This window comes from Natator depressus, chromosome 7 (genome assembly GCF_965152275.1).
Source record: "Natator depressus isolate rNatDep1 chromosome 7, rNatDep2.hap1, whole genome shotgun sequence".
Taxonomy (NCBI): domain Eukaryota; kingdom Metazoa; phylum Chordata; order Testudines; family Cheloniidae; genus Natator; species Natator depressus.
The window spans coordinates 105,742,818-105,767,621 of NC_134240.1; the positions used below are offsets into that span (position 1 = coordinate 105,742,818).

Below are 24,804 nucleotides of genomic sequence, written 5' to 3' on the forward strand. Positions count from 1 at the left end.
TGTTTAAAGTCGCCCTCAACCTTCTCTAACTTACGCTGGCTGCAAATGGCCACAAGGGACTGAAAACTGAGCCAATGATTGGTGTGGCAGGGGGTGTCTTGTCCACACCCTTTTCCCTTGCTGTGCTGACAGCAGGAGTGGAATTAGAACTCCTTCAAGGGCTCCAGGCTGGAAGATCAAACTTGCATCTGGGTATTCAGGTAATGGGCATCCCATGTTAGGACAGATGTGGACAATTAGAGAGAGTCCACAGGAGAGCAACAAACATGAGAAAAGGTTTAATAAAAAACATTGGCATGTTTAGCCTTGAGAAAAGAAGACTGGCAGGGGACCGGATAAGAGTCCCCAGGTGCGTGAAGGGCTGTTATAAAGAGAAATCTGTTCAATTGATCCCCTTCCACTGAAGGTAGGACAAAAAATAATGGGCTTAATCTGCAGCAAAGGAGATTTGGGTAGGTAGCAGGAAAACCTTTTAACTAAGCACTGGAATAGCTTCCAAGGGAGGTGGTGGAATCTCCATCATTGGAGATTTTTAAGAACAGGTTGGACAGACCTGTCAGGAATGGTTTAGATCAGGGGTGGGCAAACTTTTTGGCCCGAGGGCCACATCTGGGTATGGAAATTGTATGGTAGGCCATGAATGCTCACAAAATTGGGGATTGGGGTGTGGGAGCGGGTGAGGGCTCCGGCTGGGGGTGCAGGCTCTGGGGTATGGCCAGAAATGAGGAGTTCAAGGTGCGGAAGTGGGCTCCGGGCTGGGGCAGGGGCCTAGGATGTGGGGGTGTGTGAGGGCTCCAGCTGGGGGTGCAGGCTCTGGGATGGGGCTGGGGATGAAGGGTTTGGGGTGCAGGAGGGTGCTCCAGGCTGGGATCGAGGGGTTCAGAGGGTGGGAGAGGGATCCAAGTTAGGGCACGGGAGGGGGTGAGGGGTGCAGGCTTACTTCAAGCAGCTCCTGGAAGCAACGCCATGTCCCCCCTCCGGCTCATACATGGATGCATGGCCCCATCCTCAGGTGCCGCCCCTGCAGCTCCCATTGGCCCGGAACTGCGGCCAATGGGAGCTGTGGAGGTGGCGCTTGGGGCAATGGCAGCATGCGGAGTCCCCTGGCTTCCCCTACGTGAAGGAGCCGGAGGGGGGACATGTTGCTGCTTCCGGGAGCCGTGTGGAGCCACGGCATGCGTGGAGCCGGGCAAGCCCCCGATCCTGATACCCGACTGGAGTGCATGAGCGAGGCAAGCCTCGGACCCTGCTCCCCGGCGGAGTTCAAGGGCCAGATTAAAACATCTGAAGGGCTGGATGAGGCTCCCGGGCCGTAGTTTGCCTACCTCTGGTCTAGATTTACTTGGTCCTGCCTCAGCCTAGACTAAATGACTTCTTGGTGTCCCTTTCAGCCCTACATTTCTATGATCGTGATTCCTCTCTGGGGCAGATGAGTGGCCTTTACAGTCAGAATTTGCTGGTGGGACAAAGCAGCTGCCCTCTGCCAGAGGATCTGGCCCATTGCATCTATGGTGTCACACCTGTGTATATGTTCAAGGACAAGGAGTTGAAACACACTTTCCCATAGGAAAATGGAAGAAGCTGGTAAGCTGAGAACATTTATAAAGTGGCCACAGTGTTGTATTAAAGTTTGAATTTTAAATATGACATTTAAATGAACTGGTCTGACTTCAGAACACAAATAGCAAGATTTATCTGAATTTTTGAAGCACACCCAGTAAATTAGGGTTCTTAAGCACTCTGTTATTTTCCTGTTGTTTAGCAACTATCAGTTTAAGTTTCCTAGTTGACTGGGGAATCCCAAAAGTATTCCTACTTTCTATAGCCACACAATTTTGATGGAATAAAAGGACTGAATGCTCCCATGCACAATCACTGTAAATTCCTGATTGCCTTCCTTCACTTAAGGCCACACAGTTAAGTCTGCCTGGTATTTTTAAGGTACCTGCTGTCACTCTTCTCTCAGTGCCAAGAGAGGCTGGAAGTATTTGGGTCTTCATGTAATACCTCATTCTCAGTGAATGCTGCTAGCAGTACTTTTTCTTGGTCCTGAACTTCCGACGGATGACCAATATTTTACTGTTTATTTATTGGTTTACTGTCTGGAAGGAAATCAGACCATCCAGAATATGCATCCCAGGTAATTTGGGGATTCAATCTTCCATAAACAGAATTATGTTTAGAGTTGCTACTTCAAGAGTATTCCCGGCTTTGCTTTGCCTTTGCTTTTCTTTATTCCTTTTCCTGGGTTTTCTAAATGACGGAATCCTTCACCTAAGGGCTTCAGAAATGTTAGCTTGTATGTCACTTTCAGTATCCATTTCAGTACTGTCTACTCATTTCCAATTTGCAAGTTTTAGTCTGTGTTCAATTTTCCTCAAGTGCAGGAAGCTTTGCAGAGCCCATCTGGTTCTCTCGAGATATTATTTATTATTTGTAATCCTGTAGTACCTAGTAGTCCTGGTCATGGACCAGTACCCCATTGTGCTAGGAGCTGTACAAATACAGAACAAAAAAAGAAGGTCTCTGCCCTAAAGAGCTTACAATCTAACTACACCGGACCCTCGCTAGAACGCGCGTCTCTATAGCGCGAATTCGCATATAACGCGGTCGTGGCCATGAATCGCAAATTTAATTACTTTAATTGGAATTCATTTTAACGTGGTCCCCACTATAACGTGATCCCCGTGTTAACATGGTACCGCGCATGGATCCCAAATCCCACGTTCTAGCAAGGGTCTGGTGTATAAGGTATTGCAGTTAATCTATAGCTGTTCCTTAAGAATGGCTTGTCTGCTTGGTTTTGAGTCAGAATTTTCCAAACAACTGAAGATAAATGCTAGGAATGGAGGTGCCAAACTGACCTTCCCTACAGCACTGATTCACTGCCAGGACTCTCTTTCATAAGTGTCCAATGAGTTTAAGAGTGAAGACATGGGGTGAAATCTAGGTCCTGTCGAAGTCAATTGCAAAACTCCTACTGCCTTCAACAGAGCCAGGATTTCATCCACAGCATTTCAAGAGTACAGAAATGTTACATGGCAGGTAGTTTTTAATAAAGAGCAGAAATGATGGGTCCTTGCCCTTCAAATGTGTTCAGTTTTTAGTATTTTTTCCAGTATCTTTAGGGCATTTGGGGAGATGGCATAGGATTTCTTTCTATGTCTGGAAAATGCCTTGCCTTTGTGGGAACTATGAGAAATAGAAAATCATCTCTCTTCAGTTGCTGTTTGGGAAAAACCAACACAATGCAAACAGGATCAGACCCATAGTGAAGTCAGTGGCAAAACTCCCTTTGACTTCACTTGGGGGTGGACTGTGTCCTGTATCATCCTGGGAGACATTTGTCTTCTGTAAAAAAATGAATGACATAAATGATGAATAGTATGAGTCTTTAAAATGCTTTGTGGTTCAAATGGGGCCTGCTCAAAAACCCACTAAAGTCAATGGAAAGCACATGTTCAGCTTTTCCTGGGTTTGTCTAAAATTGTGTATATATTTCATTTTTTAGCAATTTTTATACCAGTTCATTAATTAGTGGCCTTAGAATGCTTTTTCAGCCAAGGGCAATACTGGTGCTATAATTTAGCACTATCTCTCATGTATTCTGCTTTTTGTTACTAATATACTGAAAGCACATAGCAACTAGGAAAACTTTTACTCACGTCCCACTAATGTCTCTGTATTTTCTTCTACAACACCCTCCCTGAACTAATTCATTAGGCGACTACCCCTCTTGGCCTTCAGTCTTACATACTCTGCTGCCATGTCGTCCACAATAAATAGCCAACAAATAATGAAAGCACTTCAGGGCAAGGACCGTCTTCCTGTGGCCTGTGCAGAATCAAGCATAATAGAGCCCTGAGCCTGAAGAGGATATCTGAGTGTTACTGCTCTACAAAGAAAATAGTAATGGTGATGTATAACTTTACTGGTTCTTAGATCTGAGTTTCTGAAAGGATCAGTGCTTCTTCGGCTTGTAGCAGAGGGAGAGAGAATTCTGTAACTGATCAAATATGTTGTGGATACGAAATGTAATTGAGGAAAAGGTGAATATTATAGAAACATTTGCCCCAAATGAAAGAGAATGGAGGGCCTGAGCATTAGATGTTGGAGCACAAAAGCCCTTTCTGTGAACGGTTCAGATCCAGCCCAAGGTCAGAAATGACTTTGCGTTTGTTTCTACCTGACGGCCATTTGGTAGCTTATGTGAACTGACTTTGATGACCTCCCTCCAGTTCTCAGTAGGCAAGTGTCTAGTAAACAACAGTGGGCAGCTGAAAGGCTAAGGACTGACTGAACATGGACGGTTAGCTACCCTCTTACAAGGAGAGGTGTCTTCGTCTGTGTTGAGAGAGGTTGGTACGGCAATGTGGAGAGGTTTGCGCTGCTGCTGTCCAAGTTGTATCAGATCTCTGGATAACAAGAAAGAAAAAACAACAGTTTCTAGGGGCTTTCAAAAAAGCAGCTTTCGCAAGCACTAAACTCTCATGAAATTATAAGGAAACCCCTCCAAATCCCCCAGAAACATTGAGTAGCACTGACAAAATAAAAGGGATGATTAATACGCCCTTCATAATGCAACAGACATAAAAAATACAGCCTCCTGAAAAAATGATTGCTTACAATTTTCAAAAAAGAACTTGCTAGAAGCCATAATGTGCTTTGGAAGGAACACGGATCATATTTCAGCCTTGGATTTTAGACACACATTGTGACACCCTGTGGCAGACATGCCAGGAACTTCATTCCATAAATCACATTTCTTGAAAAGGGAGGCCTCTGTGCTCAGTAGTAGCAGCAGCAGCATTTGTTTCTTCTTTTTCTTGGCTGCCTCACTTAGAAGTGATGTAAAGATTTAACCCTCGTCAGGAGAACCTGCAGAGACATAATGTAGTACGTGAGAGCTCCAACTTTTGCCTTGTTAAATGAATCTTAGTCCATATAAACATCCCCTGGAAAAAAAAAAATAGACGCGGATAGTGCTGCAAAATGGGTGTGCTGTTTTCGTTTAGTTTTTTGGCAGCGTTTTTAGCAAGAATGTTTTTGTGACTCTCAAACCAGACCCATCATCTTGGATGGACAACAGTGGCAATAAAAACATCACACACACCTTTATTCCGTATGCAGGTCTTGTTAGAAACATCTTACCAGATAAGGAGAAATAATGGACAAGAATATTTATTCATTTTCTCAGAAATGAGTGAGTTCTAAATCAGGATTCTGTCTTTATCTGCCCCCTTAAGTTCTTGGGTTCCTGGGTTTGTTTTTCACTGAATGCCCCTTTCCTCAAAGTGGTGCTTTTCCTTTTCTTTAACTGTGTTATAGAACTCTGTGGAACTAGACACATTCTTTACCTGGCCTTTTCATCCTGAAGTGTCTGAAGTTTAGTAGATTGTTTCCTCACAAGCTGAAAATGTTTCTGCATTCTTTGTGTTTATATTTAAACCATGTGAGCTGTGGCAACCAATGGGATACTCCTGTGTTTAAAGTTACACATGTGCTTAATTAAGTGCTGTGCTGGAAAAGGGGATATATGCCCAGTAACCTAATGTAGAGCACGGCCACATTACTGGTTCTTTTATGAAAGAGAATGACGATCTCACCATAGGATGGCATCTTGGATGGCAGTTACACTATAGTGTCTGCAGAGGAAAGTGCTTTCAGTCAGCCACTGAGAATTAAAAAAGCTCTTCGCCGTCATAAAGGAATATATGTTTTGGATCAAAGTTCATTTTGAATTACACTGTTCCAGTATTTTAAAGAAATCAAGCACGACTGCTGAAGACGTTGCTTATTAAATAAAGTGGAATCCTTTAAATATATCGTTCAAATTTATAGTGAAGAGAGAGATCGTGTAAAGGGCTGGATTGGCAGTCTGACAATCAAAAGCCTCTGTTTATTTGTGGAACAGGTACAGCACAGGCAGCTGCAGGTTAAATTGCCTTGCATGTCTGCAGCAATGTGTTTCACCTGGGACTGGAGATCCATCATATAGGAGAGTGCAGCAGTTCAGTTTCCATACCTAGTTGTTCCCTGGCCTCTCCAGGGAAAGGATCATCAAGGGTGTCAATTTGTACCAATTTTGCTGTCCCATGATGTTGATATCTGTCCACTAGAAACTGCAATGAGACTGCAAACGTATTGAATGATGTAGGCATGACCTGGAATGTAACATTGTTTGACTATTGACCTGGACTGCATTCAAAGGGGTATGTCTATGCAGTAGCTGGGAGGTGTAATTCCCTGTGTGGGTACGACATACACGTGCTAGCTCTGCTCGAGAGAGCACCTAAAAATAGTGATACACAGTGCTGTTGAGATTTCGGGCAGCTCTGTGGCCCATAGGGCAGCCCTGTGAGGCTGCTAAAGTATGCCAGAGGCCTCTTCTCCCCCTGGAGAAGCCCACGAACAGGAGGGCATAAAGATGGCTCAAAGCCACTTGCGCCCCTCACCCCAGGTGCTGTGACTTCTGTGCTGCACCACTTAGAGGTACAACACATAATCTCACCTAGTATCTCTACCAATCCCTACAGCCATTTGAATTCTGTCTCATTTCCCCCACAAATGGCTGTCTTTACTCTCTGTGACACCAGGGCAAGAAATCCATCTTTTTTTAACATTTAAAGTAACATCGACCAGAAAATGTGGAAATCTTGACGTTGTAGCTGCCTCAGGCAGGCCCAAAACATGTTTATGTGTTATATTGTTTGATAACAAAGAGCAGAGCATGAAAATGAAAGGCAGCTTCCATGCAACAGATGTGCTTACAATCTTGTCCTCCTTTCCTTTGTTTAAAACACAAGTATGCAGGTACTAAGACCCTGGCCACACTGGGGCTAATTCCCAGTTCCAGCAATCAGTAGCCTGCCATCATTTTAGTGTAACTGGTATATACCACTAATACACACAAGGAAAGATGCAATTTGTGCTTGTGATGGCTTCAAAAAGAAATTAGCTCTGTGTATACAAACCACATCTCTCCTTGTCTGCATTTGGATTTTGCACTAGTACATCTACATGGATGGCTGGAATTGAAGCAAATGCCTTGTTGTAGTCGAGACTTAACTCTCCAAATTCACTACCTCTTTCTGCAGAGAAACCCAGAGGTCCGGCCCTTCCAAAAGCCATCTCAATAATATTTTGCACTTCTCACCATTCACCCAAAAATGAGAGCTTTTCATATGTTAATGACTGAATGAACTTTGTTGTAAATTTGATTGCTATGGCATACAAAAAGAAAGAAATGAAAAGGGTTGTTTTGCTGAGCATTACTTGGTGGTGTGCAGTCTTAAGGCACTCAGTGAGTTAACTTTGCATTGTGATATCATTTCTGAGCTACAAGTCTGTCTCTTTTTGAAAACCACCCACACAAAAAGGGAGAACTGTCAAGCAGCAACATGTATAGGACACCTAGACACACCTATTGAAGCAATGCTTTGCCTGATCTAGTGTTTTGCATTCATTTAGCCTTTGCCTACTCAATGGAAAAAAGCAAACAGGTATTGTATAGTTTATTTTCAAATTTTATTTGTCAAACACCAGAGACATTCTGTGAATTGCAATGCATGGACAGTCATGGAAAGAGCATCTTTGTAGCACATTTTCCTGCAGGTTCATAACTGCGTACAATACATCATTCCGCACACTGGTGAAAACAGCTGTTTGCATGTATATGCTATGCTGAGCCTCTTGCAGCATTTGTGTTTTGCCTAAGTGTTTTGATTTGATGTTTTTTTCATTTATACTATGCTTTGTATTATTTGCTGAACACTGGAAGATGCAAGGAAGATGTGGGTTTGTTAGTGCTGTGGCAGCGGTTTTCAATGCAAGTTCCCGATGGAAGGATCTTTAACAAAGGCTGGTTTGAGCACAGTACTGGGAGCCAGGAACTACTGAGTTCTAGTTCTGACACTGTCGCCAATTTGCTGCATGGCCTCAGAAAAGTCACAGCCCCAGTGTCCGTTTCCTGATCTGTCAAATAGGAATAAGGGCTGGTCTATGCTGGAATCTTACGTCGCCATAGCTGTGTCTCTTAGGAGTGGAAAAACCCAACCTAACCTCCAGTGCAGACAGTGCTAGGTCAATGGAAGAATTTTTCTGTTGACCTGGCTACCACCTCGTGGGAGCAGTTCTCCCATTGGTGCTGTTAATCCACCTCTCCATTGCTGTAGTGCGCGTCTACACTGAAGTGTTGAAGCAGCACAGCCGCAGCTCTGCCACTTATAGCAGTTTAAGTGTAGACATACTAAGACTAACCTACCTCACCTCACAAGGATGTTGGACGATGTAATGGAAGAAGAAAAGTACTTCAGAAGTGCTAAGTATTATAGTTATATATCTGTAGAGGGTGAGCAATGAGTATTTTGGAAAGCAATGACTGACTGGGATGTAGAGTCATGGTAGATAACCAGCTGAATAGGAGCTGCAATTGTGATGTGGTAAGAGAGCTAATGCAGTTCTTGGGTGTATAAGCAGGAGAATATCAATCAGAAGTAGAGAGGAGATATTTCTCCTTTATATAGTCTTAGTGAGACCACTACTAGAATACTGTGTCCAACTCTGGTGTCCACATTTTAAATTGAGAAATTGGAAAGGATTCATAAAAGAGCTACAAGGATGATTTGGAGTCTGCAAGCCTACCTTACAATGAGAACTAAAGAAGCTCAGTATGTTTAACTTATCTGAGACAAAGCTGATTTGATCATGGTCTATGAGTCTACACAGGGAAGAGATTTCTGATCGTAATGGGATCTTTAATCAAACAAACTAAGGCATAACAAGATCCAAAGGCCAAGTACAGACCAGACATGCCAAACCCTTGAAAAAGATGCAGAAATTGGGCTTGTTTTTGGCTTAATTGGCTTGTGAGTTGCTTGTTGGTTAGTTTTTGGCTTGTTGCTTGTTTGGCTTGTAGCTTGTTGCGTCGTCGTCTTCTTTTTTTTTTTAAATCAGCTCCCAGCAAGCAGGGGCAAGGGCGGGAGAGAGTCGGGGTGCACAGCGGGCCCACCACAGTCCCAGACTGCATTCTGGCGGGATCTAGTCACACAGAGTGTTGGAGTTCTTAGGGATTGGCTTGTTTTGGCCTTGTTTTGAACTGGGATTAGCTTGATTTTTGGCTAATTGTGAAAGTTGGGGTGCTTATATACCGTGTGAAAGTTGGCAACTGTGGTACAGACTAAAAATAAGATGCACATTTTAAACAGTAAGGATAATTAACCAGTGAGACAATTTTCCTAGCCATGTTATGGATTCTCCATCACTTGAAGAGTTTAAATTGAGACTAGATGTCTTTCTAAAAGATCTCTCCTAGCTCACCCAGAAGTTATGGGCTGAATAAAGTAGTTAATGTGAAAATCTATGGCTCGGGTTATGCTGGAGGACGCATTAGATGATCAAATGGCCCTTCTGACTTCAACGGTTTAGATAATGGCATAGAGAGTACACTTATAAAGTTTGTGGATGATACCAAGCTGGGAGGGATTGCGAGTGCTTTGGAGGATAAGATGAAAATTCAAAATGATCTGGACAAACTGGAGAAATGGTCTGAAGTAAACAGGATGAAATTCACTAAGGACAAATGCAAAGTACTACACTTAGGGAGGGAACAATCAGTTGCGCCCATACAAAATGGGAAATGACTGCCTAGGAAGGAGTACTGCAGAAAGGGAACCTGGGTGTCATAGTGGATCACAAGCTAAATATGAGTGAACAGCGTAACACTGTTGCAAAAAAAGCAAATATCATTCTGGGATGTATTAGAAGGAGTATTGTAAGCAAGACATGAGAAGTCATTCTTCTGCTCTAATCTGCACTGATTAGGCCTCAGCTGGAGTATTGTGTCCAGTTCTTGGTGCCACATTTCAGGAAAGATATGGATAAATTGGAGAAAGTCCAGAGAAGAGCAACAAAAATGATAAAAGGTTTAGAAAACATGACCTATGAGGGAAGATTGAAAAAATTGGGTTTGTTTAGTCTGGAGAAGAGAAGACTGAGAGGAGACATAATAACAGTACATAAAAGGTTGTTACAAGGAGGAGGGAGAAAAATTGTTCTCCTTAACCTCTGAGGATAGGACAAGAAGCAATGGACTTAAATTGTAGGAAGGGCAGTTTAGGTTGTATATTGGGAAAAACTTCCTAACTGTCAGGGTGGTTAAGAATTGGAATAAATTACCTAGGGAGGTTGTGGAATCTCTATCGTTGGAGATTTTTAAGAACAGGTTGGACAAACACCTGTCAGGGATGGTCTAGATAATACTTAGTCCTGCCTTGAGTGCAGGTCCCTTCTAGTCCTATGAAAATCTATGTAATAGTATGTTTTAGATATTATACTGAAATACCATCTACCATAGTGGTTTGATATTTATTTATTTATTATTTGGTCTAATTAAATCCTCCTACATGTAGTAAATGTGTAAATCAGTGTTTAGGGTGAAAAATAAAATAAACTTTCCAAATTGTTGTCTCTGATGATCTTCCTTCCCTACCCATTTCCCGCAACAAACTTGCTGTGAAATTAAATTGCGTCAAGTTAGAAGGCATTAAATACAAGCTTTTCCAGAGTTTTTTGCAATCCTTTGGTTCCATCTTTTACATGTCAGGTTGGGTGTCTTTATGGTATCATGCCAGGTGGTAGTTTGCCAGGGAATACCATAGATGAAATTGTATAGTGTAATATATTCCAGAACTTCATTCCACTCACTTTCTGCTCACTTAAAATAGTATTTGCAGTTACGGAAGGTGGAGTTTTATTGTGAAAATGACAAAAATTGTCCATGTGTTTAAGTATTTGACGAAAGCAAAATGATTTAATGATTGCTACTGCAGGTTCTTTAGGGGACAAGTGTTTTATTTCCACAACTGTCTATGTAGTGCCATGTCATATACAATTCTTTTTAAGGCTAGATCTTGGCCTCCACCATGGCTGCTATAATGTATGCTTCACTGGCCCCTACAGATTTCCCTTAGCATGGGGGAATTCCCCAGGTGGCTCAGGAACTCCTCCACCGCTTACCACTCCATTCTCCGGCAATCACTAGCTACCAGAATGGCCTACTGGAGGTGCAAACAGCTTAAGGATTGGTTAGGGTAGCTCTGAGCAGGATTGAAAATGTCTAAAAGCATCATTCTATAGATTGTTGACTGAAAATCGTGACTCATTCTTTGTGCATTATAGAAATCTAGCTATTATATTAACTTTTGATATAATCACTCTTACTTCTGTTGGTTTTCCTCTTCTAGTGGTGATTGCCACCTTAATGAGCCTTGGTCTATATTTTTGGTTTTCCTATAGGAAAAACACGAAAAACAAAATGCTGTTTAAAATGGGTTCCTTTTCTCTGTTATTAATGACAGCAGTGAGTGAATGTATACATGAGTTGTGAATTGTCCCACATAATTGTGTTGTAAATGACTGATCCATGTTTTAATACTCTGGAAATAGCTGGCAGATAAGAAATTGCTTTCTGGAAATCTATATGGTGGTTCTTGCATTTCCCAGGATGCAGACTCTTAAATGTATTTCTTCTCCCAGCTGGGACTGAGTAATCCTTAAACACTTTCCTCCTTTAACTAGACTAGTCAGACTTACTCTTGCTATGCTTAAGACATATTATTGAACATATTCTAGGGGTACATTGGTGTTTGTTAACTGTAAATGTCAAACAAGTATTTTGTCTTCAGTATTTTGACTTAAACTTGGGGGAGGGAGAGTGGGGAGGGTCAGTTTGTTCAAGTCAAAAGCAAGTTCTCATAGATGATAAACTAGTACACTGGTGGTTGCATATATGAAAATGATTCTCTGACTTAGAATCAGGTTTAAAGCCAAGGTCTTAAAAGGTCATCTAATCCCACACCCTGCCAATGCTGGATTGTTCTTCACTGCATACAGAAGAACCTCAGAAATGCACCCTATATTATGAAGTCATCATAATAACTGAAGAAATCAACAGGCTTTCAAAAACTGACAAAGTTTGAAATAAATTAAAATTTTCTACCAAAAAAAAAATCATTTTGGGAAAGAGAGGCCATTTTCTGCTGAAAAATGTTTGAGGAAATTTTTTTTGTCCAGCTCCACCTCTACCTCCCAAAGGAATGAGTTGCACTGGTGTGAGAGAAGAATCTTTCTTGAGGATGTGCAAGCCAGAAAGGCTTGACGCTGATCACAGGACGACGTACCGAGTTGGCAACTGGAACAAGGCATCTTTTTACTTTGTCAGCAAAGCACATTTGATATGGATGCCCAGGATGGCATTGTTAGTCAGGTCTCAGGAAAGAGCTACATATTGAGCAGGGAATCCTTGGAGGATAGCGATTGGAGCAGATGGGCACTGAGGAACATGAGGAATCTCAAAATGTACATTTAGGAATGTACAGCAATTTTTTTGCTCGAGCAGATCTTATTATATTTGTCTTATACAAGTATAGGCCATTTTCAAAGTTACTTTTTGCTAACGTGCTTCACTGAGTATACCCACTAAATTATTTAATAAAACAAGCCTTTATTTTGTTGTTCTTATACCGGCTTTCCCTCCTCCATTTTTCAAGCTTGTACTCACTGCAAAAGGAGTTTGCAAAGTGAGTCGTCTCTTCCATTTCTGTTCACAAACCGTACAACCATTTTTGAGCACTGCAGTTTCCTCATTACTTTTTCTTGTAGGTCAGCACTGTAACTTTTTACATATAAAAAATGACAGTTCCGTGTCATATATTGATAGCTGACTTTGCCTTACAAACATAAATCTTCCCTTACAGGAACAATACCTATTTGAATGGTTTGAAATTGACTAATTAAAAACCAAACCAAACCAACAACATCCATGGGAGTGCTCTATAAATAGTGGTATGTCCTGAATTTTTTAAAAAGGAAATTTTTAAAGTATTTTTTCCTGCTCCCTTCTTAATGTTTATGGGGGTGGGGAGGGAGGATTCAGCAGGGGAAGAACTAACTAAAGTCTGGATCCTGCAAAGAAAAACACACAGGAATAACCTTAGTCACGTGCTTAAATATTGGTAGGATTAGACCCTTAGCTCATTGGAGAATCTGTGCAGGTGTAGGTACACTACAGAGTACAACATGGCAACCCTCGCATAGTACAGTCCTTGAAGGGTCCCAGAGCTCAGGCTTCAGCCTGAGCCTGAACTATACACAGCAATTTTTCAGCCTGAGCCCCGTTAGCCTGAGTCAGCTGACTTTGGTTAGCCACAGGTCTTTTATCCCTGTGTGGACATACCCTGAGTGCTTCAGTTCCCCACCTGTACACTGAGGTAACCGCACTTCCCTACCTAACAGGGAGAGTTTTAAAGATTGTTGGTTGCTCAGATACTACAGCGATGGGGCAATAACAAATACCATATCTAGAAAGAGTTAGAATTCAATTATCTAGCTTTTTAGTACAGCTGGCCTAGTTTTTCTCTCACACAAGTCTACTATGACCCCTCCCCCTTCGAACACATAAGTGACTGCCATTATTTACTACACAACTCGGCCCTTGAGATCTGTGGGTGAACCAAAGTCAAATGTTACGATTTGCACGGCAGTTAATTATACTTGACGACCTTGGACTGTCTTGGGCCCCAAAAAGGCAAGTGTGTCTCTCATATCTAATTTAAACCACCAGCACCTTCCCTCCCCACTCCCTGCCCTGCCGCTACCCGCACCCAAACATGCTGTACGTTACTCTTCTGTAGAAATTCATTTCAGATGGTTTTAACCTCCCTGGGACTTCAAAGGGATTTCTATCTGTGTTCACTCTAGCAAGCAGGGTGTGTCCTCGGCAAACTGCTTGTGACAGCAGAGCATAGGTAGGTAGGAATTTATCAGAGGGGCCGCAAGTGCTTCACTGTTCGGTCTGAAGACTGCGAAATCTTAAAGCTAGAGAGATCTCCAGAATATCATTGCAAAAGCCTGCAAATGAAGAGCAAGATTCTGGAGCTTTTGCTTGTATTTCGCCTTTTCTGTCCTTGAGGATTAAGGCACTACTCAGTGTCAGCAAGGTGGCATAATCTGGACCCAAATCTTTAAAATAGGGGTTCTCAAGGTTTTTCATCACATGGACCACGTCTTAGTGTAGTGTGTCTTGTGGACCTGCCTCCACTCCCACTCATGAGCATCACAGAGGGGAGCCAGCTCTTGTTGCCTCACCCACATTGGGGCATCTTGTGTACCTCATTTAATAGGGGAGCGTGGGAATCTAGCTGTAGAGAGAAGGTGGGATAATCTTGGTTGCCAGCACAACCCAGTGGAGTTCTGGAGTGTTTGGGTCTCAGAATTACTCCCAGAATTTCTGCTGTTCCAGTGCTGTTCCCTTCTATAACCCCAGCACTGGCGATGACACAGCAATGGCTTACATAGACAAAGGACACTAGGAAAGTACTGAATGTATCTGTAGCTGTCTTCAAATGCAATTTAGCGGCTGGAAACAAGGAGAGGCAGCACCATGTGGCCAGCCAGTTCTCCACACAGCATCAGCAAGCACTTTGCAGGCCAGTCAACAGGCTATCGTCCGAGAATAGATGATGTGGGGGGGGGGGGGGAGGGGGGAAGAACTCTCTGAAGACGCCCTCACAACAGAAAACCTCCCTCCACACGAACCCTCTCCATCCCCATTGAAGATGTCAGAGGGCATGTCTACGCTAGAAACGTAAGTCGACCTATGTTAGGTTGACATACAACCACTGCAGTAATTACTGCAGTGGTTCATGTCCACACTATCCTCACCAGGAGCTCTTCCACTGACTTAAGAGGGGTAGTGTGGGGGGCTGAGAGCCTGGGCTCTGAGCTCCACACACAGCTCCCCACCAGGAGCCTTGCTGCCCCCCAGAATCTCAGTTCCCTGCTGCCAGGAGCCCAGCTGTGCCCTGAGCTGTCAACGCCCTGCTCCCTGCCGCAGCTGGGCTCCCGACTGTGAGCTCTATGCCTGGAATCTGGGAGCCTCTGAGTAGCCGCCAGACTGTACCTGTTCAGCTTCCCACTCCCAGCTCCGAGCCGGGCTGTGCTCTGGGCTCCCCACTCCCCATGGGGAGCCCACTGGCTGCACCGAGGCGCTCACTCACTGCAGGGAGCCTGGTGGCTGCACTGACGTTCCCTGATGGGAGCCCAGGAGCTGCCTGGAATCTGGGCATGGAGCTTTCTGCCAGGAGCCAGCTGCAGCACGGAGTCAGGAGCCTCCCAGGAAGCAGCTTGGCTGGCAGTGGGGAGCCTGGGCAGCAGCTAGGCTGGGAGCCAGGACTGGGAAGCTGGGGGACAGCCAGGCTCTGAGTGGGGAGGAGGGCAGGCTCAGCCCGGCTGGGAATGGGGAGCCCAGGGGCAGCAGGGCTCTAGCTGGAGCCCCTGACCTGCCCCAGTGACAGCCAGGCTTTCTTGTCAATGTCACGGCTCCAGCATCAGCGGGAGCAAGGCTGTAGTGTGTACATGGACATAAACAGGTCGACATCAGCTGCCTTATGCTAACCTACATCTGTAGTGTAGACCAGCCAGAGTGTCTTTCCCTGGGCAAATCACCTAGCCTCTTTGTGCTTCAGTTCCCAAACTGTAAAATGGGCATAATAATGCTTCCCTACCTGACAGGGATCCTATTGGGTTCCGGGTCGTATGTCACAGGGGTGTTGGGAGGATAAATATGTTGCTTTCCCTCTTCTACCCTCAAGTCCCCATGTCACAGCCACCATGATGCAGAGAGTCCCTATTTACTGGAAATCAGAGGTGCTTTTTAACAAACTGGAAGAGGATCTGTAACGGTTTAAAACAAACAAACAAAAAAAAAGAGCGAGAGAGAGACAGAGAGAAAATCTGACCTCAATCCATTCTTTTGAAAAGTGGACTTTGTACAGATTTAAGACTACTCTTGTTCCATTCTTGAAGTTACTGAAGTTACTTTATATCTAAGTTGGAATTTTAAGCTAATTTTAAGATTTGCTGCACTTAACTCTTCCACCCCAACCAAATTTGTAAAAATCAGTGTCAGTGTTAGAAACCTTAATCTGCTTTTTCTCTAGATCTCTCTTAATCCAAAAATGAGACCGTCAGTCACAATTGTTCTTCAGGAACTGAAATATCGTGGCGGGGGGGGGGGGGGGAGCAAGAATTTGTAATCTGCTGAAAAGCTTGTGACACTGAAGTGAGTTCTAGGAGTAGGATTCAGTCAAGCAGCACTCTTTGTGTTTATTTGTAAAATGTGTGTCTCTGGATGTTTAGAGATTGGCAGTACTGGAAAATTAAGTTTGTTTATTCACAAGATATGTATCATACAAACAGCTGCAAATGGCTTCCCCTCACCACTCTGCTAATGTGTACGATTTTGACCTCAAGAGACCACCCTATCTGTGGCTAAGAGGTAGTGGCGTCTCTTTGCAGGTTTGTTTATTGGTTTGTATTCAGAAGACAGAACCAGTTGTTATGGCTTTTTGTACTGACAGCTCTCTAGCAAGAATCCTATCGCTATGCTTATTAGTTCTATAAAGCAACAGGGGAAGTAAGTACTTGTAGCCAGTCAGTAGTAAGAAGCTTCCTAAGAATGACTGACTGAGACCAGATGCTCAGCTGCTGTGAATTGGTGAACAAATCAATGGAGCTATGTTGATTTACACCAGCTGAGGATCCAGCCATCAGGCTTTTCTGCAGCACCTGTCACAATAATAGCTAAGCAGTAGTAGAAAATCTGGTCATGTGCTACACTCAATAAAACATAGTGGTGGTAGCTACCATTCAATGTACTGAAAAGATTTCTCAATGAATGAATTAGCAATGGTATTACTTGTGACTGGACACCTGGATTTTGGAAGAGATCTACAAATGTTTTCCTTTGGCAGTTTTGTTCCCATCCCAACCCCACTTCTCTTAAAGGAGGATCTCAGACAGGTAGTGGATCTGTCAGTTTTTTAGATGTGAAAGATTGTGGGGATTTTTCTCTGGAATTATCTCTGTTCTTGGTACCCGAGAAATGGAGAAGTTTTTTTGCCTACATCCTGGGTGTAAAATATCAGTGGGCCCTATTTTCTCATCCTCCAGGAAAACCTGTCAGAGAGCTCAAAAGAGATGGAAGTCATGGCAAGATTTTCCTTTGGGAATTTTCCCTAATTGCTTCATCGGGAAGATGAGGTTTACCCCGTTCCCTTGCTCCCCCTGCAGAACAAGCTGCTGGGCTGGCCTGGCTCCAAACCCAATGGATCCCCCAGGAGGCCCTCCAGAGACCTGAATTATTGTTGTAGAGGCCCATGTTTCAATGCAAGATGCAGGCTTCATTACAGCTTTGGGGTGAGCACCTCCAGGTGTGTCCTTTTGTTATTCTTTAACATTCACCCCAGCCCACCTGCTCCTTCCCAGACTGCCCACTTTTTCCGTGACCCATGCTCAGACCAGCACACAGCCCCCGGCTTGGGAAGTGTGTGGTTGCTGAGACTCCTTCCTGCCTCGGGGTGTGGAGTTCCACATGTTGAGGGTCCTCTCTCTGTGTGGGTTTTGGATCCTGTGTTACTATTTTTCCTGTTTCAGAATAGTAAATAATAATAGGAGAGGAGAGCTGTCCTGTCCTGGAGTTGAAGGAAGCATTTCTCCATTTTACAATGAATCCTCTAGCAGACATTTTATCTGATCCTTGATGTGAGGGGTCAGATACTTCCAGTTCATGCTGTCCTTGTAGCCTCTAAACAAGAGGATCCAAACCTGTCATTCCTTCCTGCCCACCCCTCCCTCTCTCCCACCGGAGAATCTCACTTCTGAGATCTCAAGGCAATTTGTATACAATGACAGCTAACTTGCAAAGGAAAGTGACACCACCACCACAGTGACTGACATCAGGGCTTTATGTCTATGTAAATACAATTTCGTAGTGCAAATGAATTGGTTGTTGCTTGCAGTTACCATTCTCTATTTGATTTGGGGACATAAGCTAGGACAGTGTCACTTCTTACTAGTAAATTATATATATATATTTTTTCCTCCAGAGGCTTAGAATCACAACTACAGCTACCCTGCTTTAATCTGTATTTTCTTCTACAATTCTTCCCCCCTCTCCTCCCCCCCCCCCCCCCCCCGCCAGTTTTCTCTTCTGTTGTACAGGGAGTTTGTCCCTCTGGAGATTGCAGCAGTTTTTGTTGAAGAGCTGTCAGCTTCTCTGTTCTCCAGAATTTAATACGTAACGGGTTTCTGCATACTGAATGGGTGGGACAGCTGATTTTTTAGGGAATAGATTACTGCATGTAAGGCTTCAGGGAATATAATTTACAGGCCCTTTTCTTTGCTTCAGTTCCTACTACTGTATAAATGCTTAGTGGGACCATCATGTTTTCACCCTCTGTGCACCGTGAAGAACTCTGATTAGCTGAAATATTCTCTGCAGTCCAAAATTTGTTATTTCTCTCTGCTTCTCTAGTTCTTGACTTAACATCTGTTTATTTTTATGGATCTCTAGTCCTTCACTCTCCTGGATGGCTAAAAATACAAATTAACCACTCTATTTTTTTTGTTTCCCTTATTTGGATTTAATTGGGATAAATACCCCATTAAATATTGGCAGGATAATTTAAAACATTTATTTTCTTCAGTAGATTTACTATCTGTCTGTGGGCTAGCAGTTGGATGGGCTCTTCAGACTACTGGTCTGCAGCATAAAATATTTTGAGAATCATAGAGTGAGGGGACTGGGATGTTGGGAGGTGAGCTGGTTCACGAGATGATTTCCCTCTTACAAAGTGGTCCAATGACTGAAACAACAGGAGAACTCTTGACACACGATACTGCTGAACTCTCAACTGAGTGCCACGCTGCAAGTTACCAAGAGTCTGAGGGCTGTACTTGGGTCTAGTCTGAGAAGCACTCTGTGTTGAGTGTCTTTAATTTGTCTAGGCCCACCTTACATGTATCAGCATCTTGTTCTTCATCTTAATTAGATTGATTTTATCTGTTAACTCTTGGTGTGATCTGCAATTGAGTATTTTGCCTTCAGCAGTCAATGGGAAAGAGAGGAGCGCAAGTTGGGATAAGCCATTGCTGTGTTCCACAACTTCATGCTAAAGTTGGCACTGACTGGATCCTTCTGAAAAACTTCTGTTATAGGATTCCAGTCAGAATTCTTTAGGGTTTCCACATACTCTTAATAGCTTTCTCAAAGTCAACAGCTTGTGTGCTACTTACTGTTGCTCTTAGCATTGATGATTATTTCAGATCTAATGATCGCCAGGTCTAAGGCTTGCCATCTGAATCCTTCCCAGGCATAGGATGGAAGGCATGAGCACACACAAGGCTCTGCCATCCCTGTCTATCATGCTTTTTTTGCTGGAATGCATACCTTGATCTGTTTCTCTAACTTTACTTTTTAGGAGGATAGGTGGTTGGCTGATCACTGCCCCCCTCTGATCTGGAGGACCAGTGGACCACTTGCATCTGGTCCCTACTCTTTGACCTGTCCTGCCTGGGTGGCACTTCCAGGAGTTAAAACTCCCACCAGTATAGGTCTCAGGGTCATTAGAACATACAAGCCTTCCTGCCGTGACAAAGTGCAGTCCCTAGGGAAGGAAAGGCTTGCCATATTGAACTGAATTTATAAAATTCCCTTAATTGAGCATTAAGCTTAAAGTACACTCTGACAGCCCTGCCCTTGTTAATCTAGTGTTGCTTACTGTGGTCATCAGATAACTACATACTTGCAGTGTTGGATGTAGAATCTTTGGCTCCAAAAACACAGGCCTGAACTTGACGAGCTAAAAAAGAAGTGGCTGTATCTCAAAGGAATGTCTGTATATGTGAGCCAGTCTGACATATTCCTTCCACTAGAGGGCAGTGTTACACACCTACCAACATCCATACCTTTTACTACAGAAGCCGTGGTAAAAGAATCCTGCCCTTCCTGCAGCAACACATACTCCTCTAATTTTTTTTCGCATAACTGTCATAACTGAATATCTAATTACATTCCCCTGAAATCAAGCTTCTAGCCTGCTTACTTGTATCTACTATGTGAAACATTTCCTGGTCTATTTTACTTTTCAGTCATGGAATCTGTTGAACTGTCTGTCTGACTTATCTGGCCCTCATAAGCAGAGTTTTAGTACCTCATAACTGTTATTAAATTTTAACCCTCCATAATCACGGAACGTACCATTATTATTCATTAAAAGATTGAGAAGATGGTTCGGTCCTAAAGTTACCTGCTGTCTCATAAGGGGTCTCCTCAGGGTATTGCATCAGTAATGTAATATTTATTGTTGTTTACACAGAGCTTTGGTGCAACTTGAAAATATAAACCCCAATGACCTTGTCGTTAGCCCTGAAGGAAAGCGGTGCATGTGCCCTATACTCTGTATATTTGTTTACACAAGATTGCATAATAAAGTGAGGATTTTCTTTTGTTTAATATTTGTACTGTGGGTAGTGCCTAGAAGCTCCAACTGAGACCCGGGCCCTGTTGTGCTAGGCAGCGTACAATGACCTAGTAAAAGTTGAAGAGTTTACAATCTAAACAGACTAGACAGACAAAGGATGGGAGAAAAGAAGGCTCTATTCTCTATTATCCCCATTATCCAGGTGAGGAGCTGAGTCACGGAGAGATTCAGGCCATGGCTAAAGCAGCACTGCTACAGTGCTGCTGCCGTAGCGCCAGAGTGTAGACGGAAGGGGCTTTTCCACTGATGTAGGTAATCCACCTATTTCAAGAGGCAGTAGCTAGGTCAATGGAAGAATTCTTCCACTGACCTAGCTGTGTCTATGCTCAGGGCACAGAATTTTTCACAGCCCTGAGCCACATAGGTCGGTCAAGCTAATTTTTAATTGTAGTCCAGGATCACACAGAACACCTGAAGCCTCTAGCCCCTTAATGTAGATCTAGACTACAGCAACAGAAGGGGCTTTTCCATTAGTGTAGGTAATCCACATTCCCAAATGACAGTAGCTAGATTAATGGAAGAATTCTTTCATCAGCCTAGCGGCGTCTCTATCAGGAGTTAGGCTGGCATAGCTACAGCACTTTCATACCCAGGAGCACAGCTATATTGACCTAAGTTTTAAGTGTAAGTCACCACACCATCCTTCTTCTTTAAATTTATCATGCAACACAGTTATACAAATAATTTTTTTTAAAAATTCTGGAATCCTATAGGTAAAATAAATATACAATATTCAGCAGTTGTCAAGGAAGGTTACATGATTTACTATCTAACAATCTAAAGAACGTATAGCTGGACAGCGCCTAGCACAATGGAGCTCTGATCCTTGGCTGAGGTCAGCTGGCACTATAGTGAATGCAGATGAGAAATGAGCATTTATTTTTGTCCGAACTGTCTTAATGCATTAGCTAAAATAATTGTATTTCTCTTAGTAGACTCTGCTGTGGCATAATGAAAATGGGGTAGACCAAAAATTGAAAGGTATAAGCAATTACATTGCAACAAACTGTAGTTTAAAGAAAAAAGGGTCTTACAGTTGCTGGATGCTTAGTATAGCTTTATCTTCTTGTGGATGGCAAACTGGAAAACTCTGATGATGCTCTTGACATATCCTGCTGCTGCACAATAATTTGATAGTCAGTTTCATGCTTTGGTGTGTAATGACTGATTCTACTGGCATTAAAATAAATAAATTCTTACCACAATTTTTCAGTTGTGCAGCATCTTTATTGATGTTGCAGTCTAATAATTTAAGCCTTATGATGGGCACTCTCATTTAAAGAACAGCTTTAATAATAATAATTTATATAGTTTGAAGTGACTTCCATCCCAAAGTATCTTAGAAAATGTATATAGCAACCACTTCACTTTCCATTGGAAGAAGAGGGGTAAAAAATGCTGAGGCCAAGATATTCAAGAATGGATGCCTGCGATTGGGTTCTTAAATCCACATTTAGGCATCTAAAGAAGTTGCTATATTTGCAAAGGTGCTGAGCATCCAAAATATGCATTGATATCAGCTCCCACTGAAGTTGATGGAAGCTGCAAGTGCTTTGAAAATCAGGCATATTATTTAGGTGTTTAAATATGGATTTAGAAGCTTAATTTTAGGTTATATTTAAAACAAATATTGGCCCAAATGTCTAATATTGCACAGCGTTATTAGACAACATTTTAAGACAAGACATGAGCAACTTACCCAAAATGGGGAAAATAGTACGTGGGCAGATAGCTGGAGTTAGCCCAGGACGCTGATGTAACTGGAACTAACATTCCTCTCATTTGAAAAATGCCATCGGAACTTTTAGGAGTAGAAGTGGTCCATTTTTAGGTCCTCAGGGCTGTAGTTAGACCACATTTGATGATAGATAGCTGGTAGAGTGTAACTGCATTACATTTAAAAGTTAGGGTGAGATTTTCAAAGGGCCTAAGAGAGTTAGGTGCCCAATTCACATTGCCCTTCAATGGAAGTTGGGCACCTAAGTGCCTTTTGGCCTTTGAATGTGAAGGTGTATGGAACCTGAGTTTTGGCTCATCCTGTTATAAAGGGTGGAAACCAGGACCAGGTACAAGTTTAAGTTCAGATCCTAGTTTCCCCAAAGGTCTGAGTGTTGTTCAGATCTAGAGATTGGACTGAACTCATCTCTAATTACAGTTGTGCTTTCATCTGGAATTTGAGTCTTATACTTTGTGCCATAGCTGATGCTGAATGTTAATTAGATCAATGTCTATTTATGGAGTAGAGAAACAGGGAGGCCGGATGACTGAAGTGACAAAGATTTCAGAGCACTGAAAGATTCAATTTAACTTTCTCCCCCTCCCTCCTTCCTTCTTCCCTCTCCCCCACCCCACAACTTCCTTCAGTCCATATGCTAGGAGACAGTACAGTTCGTGCTTTTGAAACTTATGGTGCAAAGGAGTATTGATGTCCTCATTTTCCTCCTTCCCTATTGAGGTATCATTACCAGAATGAAAAAGGATGTGAGAGCTTTTGAAAAAAGGGTGACTACTCAAGACACTTTATAAAGGGGGAAGAAAAGGAAAGAAAATAGAACTCGGCAGGGGGTAGAAAGATTCTGAATGTGTGCCTCTTCTGACTTTTCTTTTGCTGAAAACCTGGAGCTGCTGTTCCTATTTCAGCTCAAACTGTCCTAGTTGTTGATGGCTTTACTGCCCTTGCTCCTGAACCTCAACAGATTGGGGCTTATTTACCTATTCACACTCCACTGAGGAACCTCGTTAATATGCTTATTAGCCACATCATTCTCTTGCTGCAGGGTTGACAAAAAAGATTCCAGCCACTTTGAGAGAGAGAGAGAGAGAGAGAAGGGCGGCGGGGAGGGAATTCTAAGGAGATTATGCTTCCATTCAGCAGCCTAACTGGTGTGAAAGCCTCCCTGGGCCCACTGAAATCACTTGAAGCCTAAATATGATGACAGAATTTATTTTTTTTTAAATTTTAAACAGGCTTTTGCTTTTCTCAGGTTGAGAAGTTTCGCTATTGTGGGTTAGCTTGCAAATTGACTCATTTAAGAGAATAGGGTGCTGTTGATAGATAGCTGCCGTCTTTTCATCCCTCCGAAAAATAAATTCAGAGAACTGTTTCCAGATATAAAAATAGATGTCCTTATCTGTCATTATCAGTGGAATGCTTCCTTTTCGTTCTTTCAGAGTATGCAAAGATATTGATGAATGGCGAAACTGCTGTTTCCTGTGTTGGCCAATAATTTATGTGAGAATGTGTTGAGTGTTTTCAATGGACATACTTGGAGCTGGGGAAATTGGATCTTGACTGTGACATCTCGGCTTCTCAATTAGATCGTTCCAGTGTCCATTACTTTAGGGAGAAAATTAAGAATTCCAGTCAATGACAAACTTGTCCCCATCCCTTCCATAGCTTGTCTTAATGATGGTGACAAGGTAAAAGTACTTCCTGGGAGACGTACATATAGTTGTGAACATTTGAAAATGAGTTTCTGATGTCCCAAAGCATGTGAACAGAGATATACTGTGTTGTGGGTTTCAGAGTAGCAGCTGTGTTAGTCTGTATCCGCAAAAAGAAAAAGGAGGACCTGTGGCACCTTAGAGACTAACAAATTTATTGGAGCATAAGCTTTCGTGAGCTACAGCTCACTTCATCGGATGCCCATTTGTCAACATTGCACACAGATTAGAAAATGTGCAGTAGCGCTGTGCTTAAATAAGCTAATATTAAATTGATCAACACTCTAATTTAATTTGAGGCAACTACTGCATATTGATCTTGTTGTCAAGCTGATTCCACAGAACAAGCATTAAATAGAATCTATATAAATAACCTTTTTGTTATTAGTGTTTATTTTAGTAGCAGTTTAAGATGTTTGAATTATGCATTGTTTTTAAATCTGTGTGTCCAGGCAAATAACTTCTGCTGGACTATTTGATCAGACTCTTCTTTTTAGAAATCAGGAGTACATTTCTTAAAGAGGCAGTGTCCCTGAAAATCAGATGCTAATTTTATGTTTCATACAACAAGGTTTTGCCAAACCTAAGGTTGATTATTTATTTATTTACTGTGGTAGCCCCCAAAGGCCCCAGTCAGGATTTCAGAGTAACAGCTGTGTTAGTCTGTATTCGCAAAAAGAAAAGGAGTACTTGTGGCACCTTAGAGACTAACCAATTTATTTCAGCATAAGCTTTCGTGAGCTCCAGCTCACTTCATCGGATGCAAGTCAGGATTTTGGGGCCCATTATGGGAGGGGCTATAGAAACACACAGGTAAATGCAGTTCCTGCCCCCAAAACTTACTCAATATAAAGTTTTCCATTTATTTTCCTAATTCGTTTTTTGTTTGACTTTAAACGTTCCTCTGCTGTGTTAGCAACCCAGACTTTTCACATTGTGCTAGTGCATGACAGCCAGACAGTGAAAGTGACAAAAAATA

General features: G+C 42.7%; 1 protein-coding gene across 3 annotated transcripts in view; it reads left to right on the forward strand.

The window, feature by feature from the left end:
* Nucleotides 1-1,407: 1,407 nt before the first annotated feature.
* FGFR2 (fibroblast growth factor receptor 2) overlaps nt 1,408-24,804 on the forward strand; it is a 119,669-nt gene continuing 96,272 nt past the window's right edge. The window contains exon 1 of one of the 3 annotated variants that reach the window (XM_074959231.1): nt 1,408-1,584. In XM_074959231.1, the coding sequence (XP_074815332.1) occupies nt 1,572-1,584 (13 nt within the window). In that variant the 5' untranslated portion in view covers nt 1,408-1,571. The remainder of the gene's footprint in view (nt 1,585-24,804) is intronic. The other 2 variants (XM_074959234.1, XM_074959233.1) reach the window with 2 other exon arrangements.